Source organism: Antennarius striatus, chromosome 22 (assembly GCF_040054535.1).
Source record: "Antennarius striatus isolate MH-2024 chromosome 22, ASM4005453v1, whole genome shotgun sequence".
Classification (NCBI taxonomy): domain Eukaryota; kingdom Metazoa; phylum Chordata; class Actinopteri; order Lophiiformes; family Antennariidae; genus Antennarius; species Antennarius striatus.
The window spans coordinates 6,480,585-6,502,585 of NC_090797.1; the positions used below are offsets into that span (position 1 = coordinate 6,480,585).

Here is a 22,001-nt window from a genome sequence, read left to right on the forward strand (position 1 = left end):
CTCTCAATTTGCTCAGGAAGATGAAAATTAGTATTTATATTTTTTCCACATTTGGGTTTCTTCACCCTTATTCTAATATTCGAGGCTATACTGTAGCTGTATGGCAAAGAAAAAAACAATCAGAATGCTTTTTTTTTTCTTTGTTTTTTTTCCAAGATGTTGAGAGGACTAGAAATTCATCTTTGCAAACATGTCAAAGTTGACAAGAGTGGATGTGGGAAACATAATTGAAAACGATCCACAACTGAAAGATAACAAATAACTGCTTCTATGTTGGCCGTGTAGGTGTGGAGGTGGCAGTCAGGGGAATGTAAAGTCCTGCGGGGTCATGAGGAACAAGTCAGAAGCTTCTCACTAATCTCCAGCTCACCCACCACAAGACTGCTGTCCTGGTCCTTTGATGGAACTATCAAGGTAAAGCTCACACAGAAACAGACCCACAATACCGTCAAATATTGCCTGAAATAAAATATAAAGTCACTTATATCTCTGTCTTGGTTACTACCAGTTGTGGGACACAGAAAGTGGAGAGAAGCTGCAGGACATCAAGGCTCATCGGGCAGCCATTCTGTCTGGTCACATCTCCCCGCACGGATCCCTGTTTGCCACCACCTCTGCTGACAAGAGTGCCAAGGTTCCATTCTTAACGCTCAAACACATCAATGGATAAGACATGTAGGCTTTTGCTCTCATTAACGTAGTGACACATGCAGTCTGACTTGTTGCCCGTGGGTGATATCTGAGGCTGAGAGTTTCTTCAGTTAGGGAGGTGAGTGACCTTAAAGGATAGCTTACAGCAGATGATCCCAGTGCTGCAGAGCTGGCTGTGGGTCAGTCTGGCCTACACCCACATCCAGTGGTTACAGTCTAAGCACAGCTCGTGGAGCTGCTGACCCATTAGACTGCCAAGCTGGCTGGCCGGTAACTGACCCACCTCTCTGTTGCCCAGGCTGCTATTTCCAACACCGCTGCTCTTGACTTTAGCCAGACTTTGCTCTGGTCTGGAGATTAGGTCAGATTTCACTTGAATTCTTTCACATAGCCCATGTGCTGCTATGATGACGACCCCCCTCCTCCTCTTGGTGCCATTCATTTTCTTGGATGGAGAAAATATCTGTGGTTTTGATGTTAGATTTATACTTCCTTCTCGGTCCAGTTTTGTGCCAGAGATGACAACTGGTGTTCCTGAAGCGTCTGCCATGAAAAACAATGCAAAACCACCCCAAAGGCATTTGTTAAAGCAGTTTGAGGTAGAGCCACGCCACCAAGTTCCACACAGGAATTTGGATTTGGTTGATGTTCATTGTAGAGAACAGCCGCTGGGTTGGCAGCCGACCCGGCTTCTGTCAATGGATGGTAGTGAGAGAGAATGTGTATTATATGGATTTGGCAAAGATAATAATTGAGGTGTGTGTGTGTGTGTGTGCGTGCGTGCGTGCGTGCCTTGTGTGTGTGTTTGGGTTGGTTAGCAGCCAGTTACACTGTATCGACAGTACTCTCCAGACTGGGTACAGGCTCCAGTGACTAACACACAAACACACAAAAAACACAATCTTCATGGATATAGGGGTCAAACTACACACTTTAACCATGAGTGTCTTTGTTCAAGACCACAAAATGATTCTATCTATCCTCACCCTTCCGCTTTTCCTTACTTTTTCTGCCGACCTTCAGATGAATTGTACTTTGTGTGCAGACGTAGTTAGCCGGCTGCCAAATGAAGTGTCTAATTATGAGCCATGTTATTTTCTGCACTGCGCAGGATGTGACCGGGGTAAGGAAGGAACACAAGAGAGAGGAGCAGGAGGGAGGGAAGACAGAAGGGAGGAATGTAAAGGGAACAATAGAGAGAGACGTGGAGGGTAATGAATGCAAATTCAAACAAAATGAGAATGAAAACAACAGAGTGAGAGCGATCTCATTACTGATGCAGCCCTGTTACAACATTAACTGTGCATTCGCCGCAATTATTTGTCCTCATAAGACCTATTAACAGGTGATGACTGGATGAGCAACAGATATAAAACTTTATTATTGTTATGATGATGTGTTATTTCCAGGTAATCACTGCTGTGACACCTTTGATAATTACTTTTATCTACAGTATATCACAGTCTCACTTGTGTTACGGAAACATGAATCTTCCAAATGGTGCTTTTCAACAAATAAGGATTTGAATCTCGCTTCAGCTCTGCTGCAATGGGAAAAGAAATGTGTCTGATAAACACAGACTATAACTTCCATCACAATGTGTTGATTAAAGCTCTTTGCTCCTGTTTGGATGTATTTTACTCTTCCTGATCTATTGCTCTTTGGCCTCTAGTTGTGGGATTGTGAGTCCTGGCAACATGTCCACACACTGGGAGGCCACAGGGAGTGTGTCCGAAGCTGCCGATTCTCCTGGGACAGCCGACACCTCGCCACAGGAGACGACAATGGAGAGATTCGGGTGTGTGCTTGAAAAAAACAGTCTTTTCTTAACCAGTATTTCTTTCTAATGTTGAGATTCAGGCTCAAGTCACCCTCAGCTGAGTGTCTGAATACAAAAAAGGTGAAGTGATAGAGGGAGGGATATAGAACCTTTCACAGTTATGAGGAAAATGAGCAATTAAAGACTCCCTACGGGCACATTGCCTCTAGATGTTTTAATCCATGTGTCCGAACACCAATATTCATATTTCTGCCATGAAAAATGAATTTAAAATGCCTAAACCATCAAATTTGCTGTGCATCAATGCAAGAAACCCCCCCCTTCCCAATTCCGTCAGTTTTTCAGAGATCACCCCGTAATCAAATCTCATCATTTATTTAGATAAACTTCTTACTAATGCATCATGATTGCTGCAGTGCAAAGAGGAGGGCCGAGATGAAAGGAATGAGGCGAGGAGTGTGCAGGTTGTTGTTTGGAGCTGGGATGAGGAGAGCAGGAAGAGGCGGAGATGTCTGACAGTGGGAGGTGAAGGAGAGGACTCTGGCTGCCAAACTGGATCCCCGAGGCTTTAGAATCTGCACTGCTCGTACACAGAGATCCACACAGACATACAAAAACACATAAAAAGTTTGTCTGAGAGGTAGAGAGGAAGCGCTGCTCAGCCTGTAGGAGCCTGTCAGCTCTTCATCGGCCAACGTTGGGTTAATGCTCTTTGGCGGCCTCTAATCTGAACTGCTCTATTATTCAGAAATGGACAAATCCATCAGATCCAACTGCACAAACCACACTGAAATCTCAACCCTGTTTCTATGGAAACAAATGTGAATCACTCTGTACAAAAGCATGCCAAGTGTTAAATATAGCTGTACGTGTGATGTGTCATTGTCAAATGGACATGTGAACAGTTGCATAACCACTGTAATTGACTGTATGTGGTGAACTGGCGATGTTGATCCATATTTTCCTTACATATGCAGTGGATTGTGGGTTATTTGGAGTCATGTCTTATATGCAATTTCTCCTTTCTCTCTTTTTTTTTTCTTCAATTTTTCAAGCTTTTTTTTTTTTTTCATTTTTTAAGATTCATCCTGACCTCAAGTGTAGAAGTTAGAGGTCAGTTTGTTTTTAGCCACAGCTTTCATGAACAGATGGCGTTTGGAAAGGTTGCAGTTGTTCAGCACAAGATTGCGTTGATTGTGCTCTTAACCACTTATTGGTGTTCACTTCCGTAACATTTGCAACATTTGGCACCATTGTTGTATCACAGTTCTATTAAGGGTCGATTTACAATATTTGTCTGTCCATCACAGATTTGGAGTGTCAAGGACGGCTCTTTGCTGAGGATTTGCTCCCAAGGCAGCAACGACATGGACTCGCTCCATGGAGGCTGGGCGACTGATTTGCACTTCTCCAAAGACGACTCTCTTCTGGTGTCGACTGGCGGCTACATAAAGGTACGTTACCAGGCTCGCAGCTTCAGGCCCGTTCAGTGATTCATATTCTGCCTCACAGAGAAATAGAGACTCAATTTGATTTATGTGAATGACCCTGATTCAAAATAATTTATTCATTTGTCTGCAGTATATTTTATTTTTCACCGGTTTACCTTCATTAGTGAGTCAGCAGGAGAGTGGTGAGGTAAAAAAAAAAATGCGTAGAGCAAGGTCAAGAATAAAATGCAACAAATTCCTCCTGCTTGACTCCGAACCAGGTGCTAATTAATCTCTTTATTTATTTGTCAAGCATTAGCTTTTATATTATATACAGTGCAACCTCGCGCATCGCGCATCAACGATTGCGGCTCCACCTCATCATGGATTTTTTTGGTCGGCAGTCACATGATACAGTACGCGCATTCAATTCATTCTATAAAGGCATCTGCGCTCGTGCGCTCGTTCCGCACATTCGGATTTCATTTCAATGACATAAGTATTCTGCCATAATAGATTGAAGTTTAATAAATAATGAGCCACTCGCCACCAGTTGTGTTTGTAAGTTGAGGACTACTGTACCTGTACAGTGTGTGTGTGTGTGTGTGTTTAGCTCTCACTTATTACCTTTTCTTTTGCAAGAGCAGGCGGGCTCAGCTATGTAATGATTGTATTTGCTGGGCAATGACGTAATGCACCAGGGAGCGCGAATGATCGATGAGGCTTTATATTTCTGATTACTCCCGACACAGTGTGCAGGTTCTGATTAGTGCCAGAATATGTGTATGCATGTCTTTGTAAAAATCCTATTGTGTGGTTCGACAGATTTTTACCGTTGAAGGCAGCCTTAGCTGTTCACAGACAGATTGACAAACGTGCATCATAATCTTGTCTAAATGAGCTCAGTGAACAACTTTGTTAGTCTGTATTTTATTTGAAGTGTTAAGAAAGAGAATATTTTCAGAATACTGTCAGTTGTCAGACCCAAGGTAAGCACAGTGCAAGTAATTTAAAGGGCAAAATAAAAGGTGTCAGCATGCCATCAATAAGAAAGATGAGGTGCTTGAAAGAACACCAGCCGCAGAAGTATGACATCATACGTGATATGAACGACATAAATGTTTGAATTTACTGCCTATCCAATAGAAATGAGCATAAGGTCAAGCTAAAATAGCTGCAAATCAAATAAGCTAACTGCAGAGGATCCAGACAATGTTTTTTTTGTTTTTGCTATTATTCTAGATTTTGTGTTGTCTTGTATTAGAGCTGAGCGACATAAAGAACTTAATGGTGATACAGTTTTATGTACACAGGCTCTGCATTGTATGACAATATAAATAAACTCGATATTTTAGCTGAGCTCAGGGATCAATTGAAGAATGAATCAATAATTTTTCAGTTTGGGCAGGCTTACTTTTTTTGTACGGAGGAGTGTAAATGAGGAAGAATTATTCTAATTCTATACTGTATGTATCTGTATGTTTAATGTTAAACCTGAGTCAGTGGGTAACCACACCCCCCTGGCTGATTGTTTTTTTTTACAAGAACTGGTTTGTTGTGTGGTTTATTTCTGGCTTTTTCACTTTCAGCTGTCATTAGCAATGTAGATATACATGCAAACAAATTATATATAGTTATATTTTACTTTGCATTTCAACATAAACCTAAATGTCAACACCCATTGGAGTTGACTAATATGCTTTTTTATTTGTGTGTTACTATGCATAAAGAGACGGCTGCTCCGCTTGATGTGCTTTGATTTAGAGCTAATCAGGTTTGTTTTACGTTAACCTCATCATGACAGTCATAATTATTCTTGAAATCAGCTAATGTATCACTCCATTACTCTAATTTACAGATTTTTTTTAAAGTGTTCCCTTTCTCGCTTCTTCAGTAAGGCATGTTGACATGATGGATCATCATGCGGCTGCAAAGACCAGTGACAGATTATTATGGCTGTCTTAAAGGTTGAACCCCCTGAGCTGCAAGATTTGATTGATTAATCGTACTGTATGTCGGCCGGGCAGCAATGAGAGGCCATCCTGCCTGTCACTGTAATTAATAGAACTGTGTACCACATATGACAGATGATATACCCTGCAGAGAGAGGATTCACTAGCTAAATGTCTATTTTAATGATAATTTCCAAGACTTCCCACTCTGATCACCTGCTTTTCTATCAGAAAATGTTGTGAAGCTTAAATTTGGCAATTATGTTCAGACATGACACTGTAAATGGATTTTTTAGTAAGTTCATTAAAAACAGTCCTTCATACTTTAACTTCAGGGAAGGAATGAAAAGTTAAAAGGAATAGAATCTCCATATAAATATGAAACAAGATTACCATTGTGGTCAAATAAAATATTTACTTATGTCGTAAAGAGAAAAAATCATGTATCTTTGTAATTATTTGTTTGTCAGTCTTGAAAAAAACTTGGCAATCATCCGAACGCATTCCTGAGGGTATTTGTTTTCTATTTATCCTCAGCTGGTGTAAGAGAGAGGTTTCATTACGAAGGATCAGTGGGATTGTATGAACAGTGCATTTGGATCATGGATGCAGACAAAGTTTGGCTTGGATTCCGTTACAGCTCTGCACAATGGCACAAACCTAATATTGTTCTAAGAAAGTAGAAACTTCACATAGCTAATGAAAAAAGAATAAATCATGTTGAAAATGAATATAAAACTAACATAAAGCAGATTTATGACATGGACAAACAGACTAGTGATTGAATAAAAATGGTCAGTCTCACACAGCAGACTTCTGCTAAGATAATTTATCTTTTTATCTTCCTGGAAAGAAAATAATCACAAAAATGAGACATATTTTACGTTCAAGATAGCCACCTTTCAGATTCACCTTAAAAGTAATATTTCCATGGAAATTAAACCAAATAGTCCATTTGTAGAAAATTATTAACATGCAAAAAACACATCTGTGTATTTCTAAACGGTATTTCCTGTTGGTTGTTAATAATAAACAATAACATACAGCTGTAAGATCCGGTGAATCAGAATTTTCTGCATAAAATTATTCTGGATTATGTACCGACAGAAAAAAAACCTTTTAGCATTTCTTAATTGAATAGAATCTGTATTCTCTAACTGATATCTTTTTATATTCATGACAGATGCATCATTCAAAAGCTATGATGAAAACCTCACATAAATGCTTACAAGTGCAGTGAGCAAAGATATTCATTGTTGTGACATTATTCCTAAAGGAGCCTCATTGGAAAAATAAGAAAATAGTCAGACCAGAGTGAAGAATGGGTGTTTGGGTGTGATTCAGTGGAGTTTTCAGCTCTAAGATGTTCCCTGTTGTCTCCCTAAACATCAGAAGACTTTTTTACAGAGAGACTCAGTATGTCTCCTCCTGCTGTTGAACAGGATGATTATTGGTCAGATAAGAGCAGAAGAAGACAGCGGGTGATGTCTCCCATGCTTATCTCTCAGCTTAAGGGTGGACGCATGAAGAGTCGTCATTGTTTGCCTCTTTCTATTTGTCTCTTTGGCTCCCCTTGTAGAATTCTCTTCTCTTTTTTTTTTTTCCTCGACTCTGTCAGCGCTCCCTCCTTAATCATCTTTCTCTAGCTGTTTTTTTTTTTCCACTTAGTCTCTGCTGTTCTTGTTGTCTCTATTTTATCACTCCCTCTCTCTCTATGTTTGGATGAATGGTGCTAGTGTAATTAAAAGCAGCGGGTTATCGTGTGGGGGAATATGTGCTTGTTCGATCCCCTGCTGTATGAAGGTACCTGTGCAGGGTGTTAAATTACGCAGTTCTTATGCTTCTTATCATTACATGTCACATAGTAACAAACATCATATGGCATGGTGCACTACATTTGGTTGTACAATTTTCAGCATGCATGCCTACGAGCATGTGTGTGTGTGTACGAACATGTGTGTGTTAGGGAAGCAAGGGGCAATGAAATTTGTGATTCAGATTGTGTCACAGTTTTTTGAATCACCTGCCCTAAACTTTTTCCAGATCAGCCTAAAAAGGATAAATGTATCCTTCTATTTATTACTTAAAGGAATGATTGAACAGCTGGCCAATTTTAACTGAATATCCAATGTTTAAATAAAATGTGAAAACAGAATTTACAAATACTCCATTTTTGAATTAAATGGAATATCTGGTAGCAGCCTTGTAAAAGTTATTGGTGGGTTCTATACAGATCATGGATCCACTATGGTTCGTTTCACCGCTAATGTGCCTTTGTGTTTCTGTGTCGGGTGTGATGAAGTGTTGCGGTCCAGCCCTGTGAGAGAGAATGTCACGTCTGACACTGACTGTCTTCGGTCCTTTTGCTCTGGGTCTTGCCAGAAAATGTTGTACCTGTCTCACACCTGATCTTGACACACACACACGCACGCACACACACACACACACACACACACACACACACACACACACACACACACACACACTCAAAACAATGACCCGATCTGTCATAGTGCCATGATGCAAGAGAGAGGCAGCAGGTGTGAAAAGGCTCATTCTGACTGCACAAACACACAGAAGCCCAACAGCCCAGAACAGTTCACACCACATTAACATATTGTTACCAAAGCTCAGTACAGGAGTAAAGATCTCTTTAAACATATCTGTTTTGTATTAATGCTATGAACAGTTTCTTATATTTTCATTACATGAGGTATTTTGCCTACTTCAGCAATGAAAGGTCTAAAGTGAAGATGTTTAGAGGAAGCATTTAATTTAAGTCAATCACAGCAAGAGTTTAAAAAACTGACACCAAATAAATAGCTTTCCGAAGTCTGGGGATATATATTAACAAATAAACATGTTTACTCTTTGTGCAAATATACGATGGCATATTTCTACATCAATATTGCATGTTATGACGTGACCCCCATGGGGAGCTGTGCTTTATTTCAAGTTCTGAAGTACAAATGTGATGTTAAATCCGTTACTGACTCTGTTCTTGCCTACTTTATTTGTTTTGTCCTTCGGGACAAGTAAGCCATGACAATGCGCCGTGACAACCTCATCAACTTCTAAGGAGTATTCACAGTCTGCACTCATCAGACACCGGGGTTACTTAAAATAACTCCGGCTCTATGAGTGTGTGCAAATGGTGTACTTGGCATACTTTATGAAAGTCTGATTCGAAATTAAGAGTTCCTGTCCCCCCACCTTGATGATATTTATTTTTTGCTTTGAGTTGACTGTTTCTAGCGGCTCTAAAATTTTCTGAGTCATGTGACATGTACTATGTCTTCTACACATCACTCCATCCATAATGCCCTCATACTTTTACTGTTGCACAGAATGGTGAGGTGGATTAAAGGAGCTCTAGTCCTGCATTGAACAGGCTGTGTGAACCGGCTGTGATTAATGTTTAACCCTGTAAGGACTGCAGTACTAAATGGCTCTACTTTTTCTTTCTTTCTTTTTTTTTATTACCTCACAACCCACATGTTTGTACACTGACATACATTGCCTCACCAGATGGATGGAAGTGTTTTAGATGACAGTCCTCCCCTGCCACCAGTGTTGTCAGACATCACTTATCAGTGGAGCATTTGATGGAGGAGAAAGGCAGAAATGCAATTTCACCTTATCTCACCTTTTTTACACTCCCTTTGTTTTCATTTTCTATTTTTTGCTGTCTGAGTTCCCAGCAGACCTGCTCTTACTGTGTTCTCTTATATTGCTATCTCTCTGTCTTTCACACCTGCATTTGTTTCTCACTGCTGTCAATTTCTTTCTGTCTTCTTTGGTGACCCTACATTTAAAGCTGCCACACTTTGCTGGTGGCCAACCCTCTGAAGCTTTTCTTTGATGATCACATGGACACCCTGCTGCTGTCTAAATTGCTGCTTTTAAAATGCTTATAGTGTGCAGCAGGTTACAATAAAATCACTTCAGAACTCTGAAGATTGCTTTAAAAATGGAAAATATATATTTATTTATAAAAAATAGAAAATTCTTTATATGTACAATGAATGCTAATGTACATTTAATAACCGCACGAGCCCATATTGCATAACAAAAAATCGATATGTACATTTTTTCCATGTTCATGAGTTTATTCTGATAACTTGCACTGAATGGAATCAGCCAGGGATCCATACTCCGGACAGTAGCTGAAAGCCAGCCTCAAGCAAATGTTGGCTTGTAGTTTTAAAATCTCATCTTCCACTCCAGAAGCATTCAGGTGAAACTGCTGCAATTTTTAATGCGACTGAATCAACCTCAGCATCTTCCCGAAAAGGATAGCACATGCATGCTTTCGATTGGATTGAGCAAATAAAACTGTGAAAGTGTGAAACTCTGACAGACAATTGTCAATCTCCTTTGTATCTCCACCTCTGATGCCAGGTTGTGGAAGTTTGCCAAATCACGGCGCCGCAGCTCTGAGAAGAGATGTCGCATCTTTTGTTTGAAAGCATCTATTGATTACCATCACTCCGTCTTGGAATGACTTCTTGTTGTTAGCGTATTAATAAATAGGAGTTCTTTACAACAACGCAGTTTTTTCATAAGTATTGAACAATGTGGTGTAAACAAAAAAGTAATACCACAAACCCAATGATTTAGCTTTACTGTGATGTGCTGTTTGACGCCAGTCTTTGTCTGGAGGGAAAGAATATGACAAACATTATATTTGATTTTTTCTTTGTATTAGCTGCTAATTGCTCCTTGTAAATTTCCCGTTGTGGATCACACACATAATAATCCAGACGGATGTTCAATTGGCATGTACACTGCTGCACAGCAGCCTCCATAGCGATGTTGCACCATCTATATAAAACACCGAGGTGCAGTATATGTATGCAGAACAATCCCACTCTGAACAGGCTATGTAAAGGAGACTTTGTCTCACTTGTGCTTTGTCAGCCTGAGTAATCATGAAACTCTTCCTAATGAGGCGTCAGCCGCTAATGAACTGTCACAGGGAGTCATCACTCTAAGCCAAGTCTCAAAGTGAGGCAAGGAAGACATGAATATTATCGACCAGTGAAGGTTTGGCTTACCTTCACTCCAGAGACATTTGATGGACAATCTTTTTTGTTGATCCTTCAAAGACTTAGATTGAACAGTTGTGTGGTAGTTAGTAGTTTTGCACAAGGCAAAAAGGACAGTGGAGAAGAAGCGCAATCACCTCTCAGAGGGATGGATGGGATATCAAGCTGTCAGGATGTCCGGTATAATGATATTGACTAAGTCATGAGTAAATGTAGTCATTTAGCCCTGCTGGCAAAGACCTTCATGATTTCTCACAAGGCTAAACAGCCTCGAGTCAAAGTATTCATCTCTTATTCTCAAATGAGACTTAGGTTACCTTCATATGCCTCCATCTGAGGACATTTTATGTCATCATTCTGACTTCAGGCATGTATGCTGTTAGTTGCATATGAACTGTGGCTATTTGTCTTGGTTTGTTGATCTTCCTTTCCATCCTTCTTCTCTAGTTTCCACAGCTTTATACCTACAATCCTGTAGGTTAACCTTAGCTACACACTCATGTTTAGATTCAGGTGATTAAAGAGAAGTTAAGCAGGCCAGGTCTTTTAAAGTCATATGAGCTGTAAGACTGTCACAATTTACGACTGTTTTGGTCTTTGAACAGTATAGTGCTATAGGGGAGTTTTGACATGTCTGATGAAGACAAAAATGTACACCGGTGTCCAGATCACTTTTTATTTTTAATTCGAGAGTGCTTTTTGTGTAGTCTATTAATATTCTTGCACATTTTATTGACAGTTGTGACAGTTTTTCTGGCAGCAAGGCTGATTTTTTTTGTTTTCTGTCTTTGTAATTTTAATCGCTTCACTGCTGCTTTGAACTAAACATCCTGACTATTTGCAGAAGCAATGGATGACTTTGCTCAAAAGGGTTCAGTGATCTTTTATCTGATCATCCAACAACAAATCTTTTGCAGTTGTATAATAACAAAAATATCCTTCTCAGCTATGACTGCTGAATGTTGGTTAACAGGCCAGTTACACCCCTTGGATTCTACTTTGATTTTTGCACCCCCACCTCCTTCACATTTGGTCCTAAGATGAAAATGACCCATTTTGGTGACTGCTATTCCTGAGTGGACTTGTATGTAAATGAGGATGTGTAACAGGGTCATTGGTTGAGGCTGCAATTGCAGTTTTGATTTCATTCAGTGCTTTACTGCAATCATGCTGTTGGAGAATGAAGCACCCCACCGTGCTGCAACCACCATAGCAACAGACTGATCTCTAAAAATACCTACACAGCCATGAGATGCAAAACAACTCCTTGACGTGCGTTTATTTATTTTTCTCATAATCTTTTGTTCTATTTTTTCTCTTATCATAGAGACTTTAAAACAAAAATTATTTTTGGAGGCACATGCTCTTTGTCACGTGGATAAAATCTATCCAGGTTAAATATCATTTCTAAAGGTCCTTTGCACTCTACTTTTTCAGGCCATTGTTCCCTTCCAACTGAGACAAAACAAGAGTGAAGAAGTTTAAAAGAGTTCATCTTTGGCCTTGTTTCTGTGCTTGTGTTGTCACGCTTGGGGTATAAACACAGGCTGGTGAAATATTTATCTGTCTCTGGGAGGCAGTTGTTTCCCCAGTGTTGCTCATTAAGCCGAGGTTAATTGTCTCTCTGGCTGGAGGAGAAAGGCCTTTTTGTGTGCAAATCGTACTGAGATGAGGCAGAGTGTAGATGGGAGATCGGTGATTGAAGTGCAGGCAGCTGGTAATGGCGTATACTTTGTAAAATGCATGGATACATAGACACAAACTTACACTCTCTTACACTGTCTCTCTGCCTCATCTTTCCCACTCGCTCTCACATGCTGCCTTTTTTGTTATTTACTTTGTTCAGTCTGTGTTGTGCTTTCAGGAATGTCACTCACTTTTTTGTAGTGTTTACTGCCATCAGAAAACAACAACATTTTTATGGATATTCGTCTAAAACCTGGTGATATTTTCTTATTTTCTAATTCTTGAATCAAAACAGAATAAATTTATGAACAAATTCATCTCAGCCGAATTTACTTGCTCACAGTTGTAGGCCTCTTGTACCAGTCAGCAGTTTTCATGCATCGAGAGTCACGCTGTGTATATACATGTTACACCAACAATTACCTGAACCTCAGTATCAGAGAAATCAATGAGTTTGTGGTGGGGAATGGCACAAATGTTGCAAAAAAGATACAGATTCTAAAACTCTAATGATTCACACACATCTTCAACCCCGCAGCCAAAAAGATTTACAAAATCAAAATATCAAGGTAGACGCCAAAGTCACTAAACTCTTCAAACTGGTTGCCTATATCGGATTTTTAGCCCATTGACAAGTAAGGTAACAAAACTTCACGTCCGTCGTTGTTGTTGTTGCCGCCATCGCAATTATATGACCTCACACATTACACGCACTGAACGACGACTCCACCCTGACGTCGTTGGTACGGCAACCTTTCAGATCGGCCAATAATGTTGCCCAGTCTGAACAGAACCAGATCGCATTTGGACACTTGCTAAAAATAGTGTGAACAGTCATCCCTAAAAATCGCAATCGGATATGGAAGGAAATCCGAAATGCCTGCAGTCTGAAAGCAGCCTTATTCTCTAATCCTTAGTAAGCAAATGAGTTTCTTAAAAAGTCAGAAGTGGTGGTGAAGTCACATGATTTTCCTTTGAAGGAAAAGGATTTTTTTTTTGTTCTCCAAAGCATTTTTAATCCTCATTCTGATATGAACTCAAAGTATTAATCTGTAACACCATCATAAGCAGCAAGAAATCTTAGAATGACACCAATGATGTAATAAAATCTGTTCGTACAGATTCTGATCTCACAGAACTAAAATTAATCTTCCACCAGTCATTTTGGTCTATTATTCTGGGGTTAGTGGATAATATTTTCTTTTTATTCTTTTTATATTCCTGTAAGTATTTCTCTTACTCTCCTGCTCCTCTATTTCCCAACAGCTCATTTTCTCTCTTTCATCTGTCTGTTTTCTGATGTTTCTTGTTTCTATGTTGTCTCTATGCCTTCCTTTTATTAATCTATCTTTCTCTCTTTAGTTACCATCAGAGTTAGGATTAAGTTAAGAACCATGTGAGGGAATAAAGAATAAATGAATACATGTAACATCTCCCAGTTTCTCATCATTTTCACTTTTTCTTTTATTTTTATTCAGGTCTCCTTGTTTTTGTTTTTTTTGTCCCATTTTCTTTTGGTCACATCAGTGAAGAAGAAAAGGAAATAAAGGCATGCAGGTAGACGAAAGTGTAGAAAGGGCTGTGTGTGAGGGAGAGGTGTGTAGAGAATTGTCTGATCATCAATATTTAAATGGTCGGAACCTTGGATGAATAATTCAACCTTGGAGTCTTGCTGTTTCTCTCTCTGCAACACTCTTGGCGTGGCCTCTCTCTCTCCTCCTCTCTCTCCCTCTCTCTCTCTCACACACACACGCACGGACACACACACACACACACACACACACACACACACACACACACACACACACACACACACACACACTTACATTAAATCCCTGTTATTTGTTCTCAAATGGAGGTGGTCTTAAAAAATTTCCTGAATCTACTCCAGCTGGTATCCCCTCTTTCTTAATCTCCCTCCCCTCCTGCCTCCACCTACTGTGTGCATCCTGCTGGCTGATGAGTCTTTATAATTCCTTATAAAGCATTAGAAACTTCACTTATTCCCTTCAGACTCTGTATCTGAGCTATTTATGTAGACAAGGATTAATTACTTCCTTCCACCTCTTCCACAACTGCATGCCTGCTCACGCTAAAGCATTTCTTCGGCCCTCACAACAACACACGGACAGGTATTTGTGTTATGTAAACAGTGTTGACTTTCCCTGAGGTAACCTGAATAAGTAGACCTATTTAACTTCAGGAGAGGGAACGGCGAGGGCCTGTCAGAGTGGATTCGGTGGTCCAATGAAAGGAATCGGATTTATTCCTGGACTCAGCTTCCCCAGATGTGATTTTGACACCAGGAAGGAGGCTTATCTCCCCAGGCAGAATGGCGTGGCTTTAAAGATAAGGTTTAAGTGGCCCCTCTTTTTCTGTGTCATCATGTTTCCAACGAAGTAGATGACATTAAGGTATACTCTGCTTCCCATCCTCCTGGGCACCTTCTATTCACATGTCACTCTTAATTTATAATGACCTGCAGAAGTACTGAGGGGAGATACCTCAGAGAACAACCCTACATACAGTATGTCTACTCAGCATGCTTGACCTTTGCCTTAGCCATTAGTGTGTGTGCATAATCCTGCCTGGCCACATCTTATTGAAGCTTCTCAAACTCATTTGCTCCTCACGTGGTTGAGCCTTTTTAGAAAAGTGTTTATATTCTATATCTATATACATATATATGTGTTTCTTTGTTTGTTTTTGGGAGATGTCTGAGGGATATGTCATCTCCAGGCATGTTGTTTGAATTTGAACAGACATTCTGTTTGATTTTATCCAAATGCATATTTCTAGATTTATTTTCCAAAAAGCATCCTACATCAAAATGCTTATGAAGAAGAAATCTTGCTGAAGTCAGCCTCTGCTGTCTCATATGAATATATTCATGAACTCGCCACCAGGGAGACGCTTTACACACAACATGCCATAGAGGTAGTCTTCATAAGTAAGGCGGCAACAAAATGTTCTGTGAATAATAAGACAGATAGGAGCATATGATTAAGAGTTCTGCATACGTGTTATATTAAACTTTTACATTCCAGGCTAATTATATACAGCCTTGTAATTCTCTTTAATCAACATTTATGCATTTTTACTTAATCTTCTTTTAATCAGGCTTTATGTTGTTTCAATTCTTCAGATCTTATTTTGATCTTTTATTGCTTATTCTCATTTCATTATATTTAGAGATGCCTTTTTTTTTTAAACATGTAAAACAAAAATGTAAACAACACCAACATAACTTTAAAATTGCAATCTACACATTATAAATTAAGAGTTTGTCATTTTCCCGTTTGTTAATATACGGTACCTCCCCTTACTGTACTCCAGCCCATACGTGCCTTCTCTGCATTAGTATTCATGTAACGTAGAGCTGAACATTCTCATAAATCAGCTGAGTTCATTTCAGCAGCTGCACCACAGACGAAAACTAGGATGCCACTCTGGATGTTTTCCGTCCAATATTATTAAAAAAAACTGCTACAGTCACACAAACGGGGATGAAAAAAAAATTAAATGCCCTGGTGTATTGTCCACTGTAACACATAAACTTTACAGTTATTTACCATCTAAGCACATCACTGACTCTCTCATAAATCAATGGTCCCACAGTGATGGCGTGGATATCAGCCATCTGCTCTGAGCGTACAGGCGCTAGGTGTCACAGGAAAAAACTGCTGGGTATACCTATAAGAGATTACAAACCCTTACGGAATCATATGAAACGTGTGTGTCACTGTTTTGTTTTGTTTTTTAACTCATTGCAGGCTCGGTTCGGGGGCACCTTCCTGTGTTTTCTGTCTTTTACATTCCCCCATGCACCCCTTTATTTTTTTCTTGTTTTGCTTCATCTGGAATCAAAGAACTCTCATTGTTTTAGTACTTCCTGTTTTTGCCTTCACTTAAAAGTGTAAGTGGTGTAAATGATTCAGCACAGTGATGCTCAGGATTTTTCCCCTTTCATAGTAAATCCAGTCTTACTCTGAAGTGAGCAACATTTTCACATTTTCTTTCCGTTGAGCTAACTGATATATTTAAACATTTATTCTGCACCAGTTCTTTTTCTCTATCTTCCTCCATAATCCTTCTTTCTACAACCAGTTGAACTTTACTATTACTTTCTGTGTTGTCACACACTTTCAGCATCTTTCTGTTTATCACACACACACACACACACACACACACACACACACACACACACACACACACACACACACACACACACACACACACACACACACACACACACACACATAAAGAAACACAGTTTTGACATTTTATGAGATATGGGTGTTATCATTGCAACCATTGAAATTTGAAAATGCACGCACACAAACACACACACACGCACACACACACACACACACACACACACACCCACACCCACACACACACACACACACACACACACACACACACACACACACACACACACACACACACACACACACACACACACACACACACACACACACTCCAGCTAGTCTAAAAATGATTGACCTGAAGTGCCATTGATGATTCATCCCATTGAGATGGAGCTTCAATGGATAAATGTCAACTTCAAACCGAGATTAAACTGAATCACTCAGGGAACCTGGCGAGTTGTGTCGGTTTTGTGTGTGTGTGTGTGTGTGTGTGTGTGTGTGTGTGTGTGTGTGTGTGTGTGTGTGTGTGTGTGTGTGTGTGTGTGTGTGTGTGTGTGTGTGTGTGTGTGTGTGTGTGTGTGTGTGTGTTTTTGTGTGTATATGCCACTGTGTATTTGTGTGTGAGGTAGCCTGAGGGCATGTGAGTTTGAGTCTGGCAACTCTACGATATAGGACTCTTCTTAGATTCACTGCTAACCCAGCTCTGCCATAAGCTCACAATATCCGTTCACCTCTGTTTCTGTTCACCAGTGGTGGGACGTGCAGAAAGGAGAAGCCCTGCAGACCTTCTATCCAACGGGAACCGCCCTGAAGAGGATCCACATCTCATCTGACTTCTCCACCTTCATCACCATTGACAACATGGGCATCCTCTACATCCTACAGAGAGTGGTGTGACGTCACTCCGAAAGACCAGAAACAGAAAGAAATGAAGCATCATCCTCTTGAACAAATTGTAAAAAATTGGGATATTTCCTCTTTTGGTTCTCCAAATGTGTGATACAGCATTCTTTGAAGGTACACACTCCTCTTTCGTGCTCATGTCATCTTTACCCGAACCTGTGTTTTCACTGGACTCATTGTCGAACATCAGTTGCATTTTTAAAGACGGTTAATGCACACAACTTTGTGCAGTGTATTAATGGATTTCAATGTGAGTTGTAGTCATGAGGTTCTAGATTTCTGTTTGAACACATTTTCCATTTATTGCCCAGCTTTACCTTCTGAGTTCAGTTGCTTTAAAGATTCTTTAAGAAGGCTAAACTGAGAGTTGCGGTATCCCATAATTGCACAAATCTGCATTTTTACTGCACTCAATTGCAGCGACAACTCAAAAGAGCATTTAAGACACAATCCTGTTGTAAGGCACTATCAAAACCCTAAAGTCAGTAGGGTATCCCAAATATTCCTGCTCCTTTTCTGTAGTAAATTGAGAATGGGAAACGCCACATCAAAATCAAGATGTTGAAAATGAACATTGGTGTTTGATTATCAGGCAGATCATTTGACACCTCTTTAAGAGGTAAATGCGAGCAGGTGAGCATCAGGTGAGATTTAAATAACAAATGTGAATACTGCCTTTAGGTGTGAGCATTACTTCATGTGATGTGAGAGGCTTTGTCTTCTACTGTGCACATTTATACTATGAGGATTTTGGACATTTGCATGTTCCTTTTTGAAAGCTTGTCTTTAATATGAGCTGTTTTTGAGCCTAAACACTGCAGCCTTAATCTGAAAGGAATACTGCAGGTACCAGAGAATCACGTGCTGAATGTCATACACATTCGTTTTTAAATCCACCAGGATAGATGGTACCTCTGGTGCCCCTTTGATAAGCATTCAACATTAATGCTGAGATTAACTTTTTAATGATCTGACATTGAATTAAAAAATGTTTGAAAACCTGTGGATCTGTTTGTACATCCACTCTTTTTGTACTTTTGATCAAAAATTAAAAGTAAATGTTTTTACTGAAAAGAAATGCCTTATTTGATTTATAATTTATATTTAGAATTTCCATTTTTCTGAAGTTATATACTATTTTTTCTTTTTAAATTTTGTTTTAGAGTCCTTTTAACTCTACTACATATTTTTAATCCAACTACTGAGCCTTCTGCTGTTCCAAGCACTTTGAAGCAGGTGTACAATCTTATATGAATTTTTTGTTCATGAGCTTGTTGTTGATCTGTGTATAAGTGTATCCTCACTTTTGATCGGACAAGACAGAAGAGCTGATTCTTAAGTATAAGACTGAGAGGCGAGTCCAGGTCCATCTGGACTAATAAACTCTCGATGAATGGATGAATAAAAGTCAGGATACATATCGGAATTTTTGATCTATGCTCTGTTGTCAGTTTATTGCTGTGCTCTTTGTAATTGGTGCTTTAAATTTGTCAGTTTTAATCAACAGATTTCCTTACATTGAAAAGTTCTGTCTTCTCAGGATGCATTGATACTATAATACGATGAGTACAATTTTAAAAAATTAAACTCTAATGATGGCATGTGTCTGACTTGTCCTTCTTCATTATTCTAAATGGATTTTCTGTATTTTGATAATGACTCTATTGGTCTAATGATTGATAAGTGAATGAATGAACGATCAGTCGCTGAACTGCTGACTCAGGATTGGTCTTGAACTTCAGTTCAGCTCCCAATGTCACCCATAGAAAATGCACACACACCTGAAATGAAATGAGGAAGAGTCATTGCCATGATACGTTAATCAATATGCTGTAATAATGTACTATAATAAGCCGTAAAACAAGAAAAAAGGTGTTATTTAATCTCTTTGGGTGTAAAAGCTCTTTATATTCAAGAAAGGTTGACATCTAATTAAAGCAATACGATTGTGTGTTTGATTTCCCATCCTTGCATCCATCAGCTGATTCATTAAATTTGGAAAAGGCTGAGATCAAATTCCCACCTGAGTTTTTAGTAGCGCCTCCATCAATAGGAGAACATGCTGCCAGATGACATTTTATTCTCGCTTTGATCTCCCCAACAAAGCTTCAGCTGTCAGGTCTAGTCCACCTCCAGAGGATCGGCCACCGTCGGTTTCCACAGCAGATGTTAAGAAAAACTCTCATGAGGAGGCCAGCGAGTAAAGCTGCAGGGCCTGATAACATCCCTGGCTGGATATGAGTTGACTGACACTTTGAACACTGTCATAAGAGACTGTTTCAAGCCGCCACCAAGACGTCCATTATCATCTCTGTGCCTCAAAAGTCTGCAGTGTCCCATCCAAACAACAACCAATCAAACAACCACCACCCTGTGTCACTGGGTAATTCAGTAATAACAGCTGAAACTGAAACTGGAGCTGTCATCACTCATTACATAGAGATGAATTTGTGAAAAAAAGATATTTCAATACGTTTAGTGATTTATTTATTTATTTCTCTGCCCAAATTGAAGAATTCCTTCATTTAAAATTGACTGCACGTCTTTATGTAAGGTCAGTTTATTGAGGTTTGCTCCCTCTTGATTGATTTTTGTGAGTAGCGTAGGTTTAAAAGCACATTTTTTACAGTTGCCATCATGGTCTCATCCAACTAATTCAAGAAAACCAATCATCGCCGCCAGGTCGGTAAATTCTAAGCTACCCTAGAACAGTGACACCAGTGGACAAAATAAAAGCTTCATGACCTTGCAGTGGGGCTGGATTACCATCCAGATTCTGGACGGTTACATCAGAGGTCTGGGATCTCCAACGACGAGTCTCAGTCTAAACCCAATGAAGGCTACGGAGCAGATATGTTCGCAACTCCTCCCTGTCATTCATTAGCTGACCTTGATGAACTGGTATCACTGGGTGGATTGTCAGCTGAGTTATGCGCTGCAGCAGTGATTGATAAAGCCACGGTGAGATTCATCAGCTCCTAATTAATTAGATTTCTTTGCGATGACAGATATGTGTGACCAATTCCACACTCTCCAAGAGCAGGAAGTGATAATGATGTAACATCTTTATCAGGATCCATCATGACTCCCCACCATAAAGTTATGGACCTGTTAGATAATGAAAGTCGTTTCTATGCTTGTGTTTATAGTTTTACATTACGCACTGATTAAAAGACTTAAGGTTATGACAGCAATTTATTTTCACACTGTTTCTATTTGATCTATAGCCACAAATAAATTATATGTTTCAGGGCTTTTCCTGATTTGCTACATCCTATAATCTTAAACAGCTTTTATCTGTTTTTATCAGGCAATTCTAAGACTTACTGTCTCATCCTGTTTTCCTGGGAGAAAATTCATTGACTATAGCTATAGCAATGCTTGATCAAACATAATATGTGAGCAACTTATCCAGTTCCAGCTTGAATGAAATGATTTGGTTATACTTACAGCATATAATTATAAAGTGAATAGTTTGAGTATGAAAATAGTATCTGAAGACATCTGAAGTGATTGATCCACTTCAATGAATTTCCCTGTATAAAAAAAAATATCGTTGATTAAACAGACAATTAACTGACGACTAAAATCATCAATTCTTCTTGAAGATGAAATGATTGTAATCATCTCGTCTTCAGCCTCTTTTCTGTAATGCAGGTCATGGGTCACGTTGGAGCCTTTCCCAGCTGGCCACAGGCGAGAGGCGGGGTACACCCTGGATGAAATGAAATCTTCTGAAAACCTGCAAAACAAGATCTATTCCTTGTTAAAAATGCGGTTTCCATGACATCATCACTTGTATGTCATCGTGACGGCCCTCTCTTTGTGCTTGCGGTAAATCCATCCTTTATATAAAGAATGACAATGAGTGCCACCACACAACAAGAGGCCTTGTTATCTGGCCAAAACAGGACGCCATCACCTACTTATGCTCTGACAGCAACCTTCAGACCATTTATCTTGGGCTCTTTAGACATTCTGAGCACTGCAGAGCATCCTGGTTGCCAGTCAGATGTGGGAATTGGTCCAATCGTGGTGCAGAACTCACAGCAGCCATACGACATGCTAAAGCAATGTAACCAGCTGTCCTTTAGACGTCAGCACTTCCTATTTATATAATAGTGATGCAAAGATGCCCTCTTTTTCTTGTTGCACGGCCCTATTTAGATTATCCTGAATTTTAGAGTGGTTTTGAGAAAGGAAAGACAATGTGACATATTTAGGGGTTTTACGTAGATGTGGGATGAAACACGCAGCATGAAACACAAACGATTAGCCACATTCCTGCTACGATTAGAAACATTTGCATGAGCACAAAAGCGGCTTAGGTGTCTGATTTTAGCATGCATTTAGCCAAGGGCTCGCGTGGAAAGAATGAGGACCTTAAATTGTTGTTAATG

General features: G+C 39.6%; 1 protein-coding gene across 2 annotated transcripts in view; it reads left to right on the forward strand.

Moving 5' to 3' along the window:
• apaf1 (apoptotic peptidase activating factor 1) overlaps positions 1-19,450 on the forward strand; it is a 34,049-nt gene extending 14,599 nt beyond the window's left edge. For both annotated transcript variants that reach the window (XM_068306743.1, XM_068306744.1), the window contains exons 23-27: positions 286-414; positions 509-634; positions 2,324-2,449; positions 3,742-3,885; positions 17,449-19,450. In XM_068306743.1, coding sequence (XP_068162844.1) covers positions 286-414; positions 509-634; positions 2,324-2,449; positions 3,742-3,885; positions 17,449-17,595 — 672 coding nt within the window. In that variant the 3' untranslated portion in view covers positions 17,596-19,450. The remainder of the gene's footprint in view (positions 1-285; positions 415-508; positions 635-2,323; positions 2,450-3,741; positions 3,886-17,448) is intronic.
• The last annotated feature ends 2,551 nt before the right edge of the window (positions 19,451-22,001 follow it).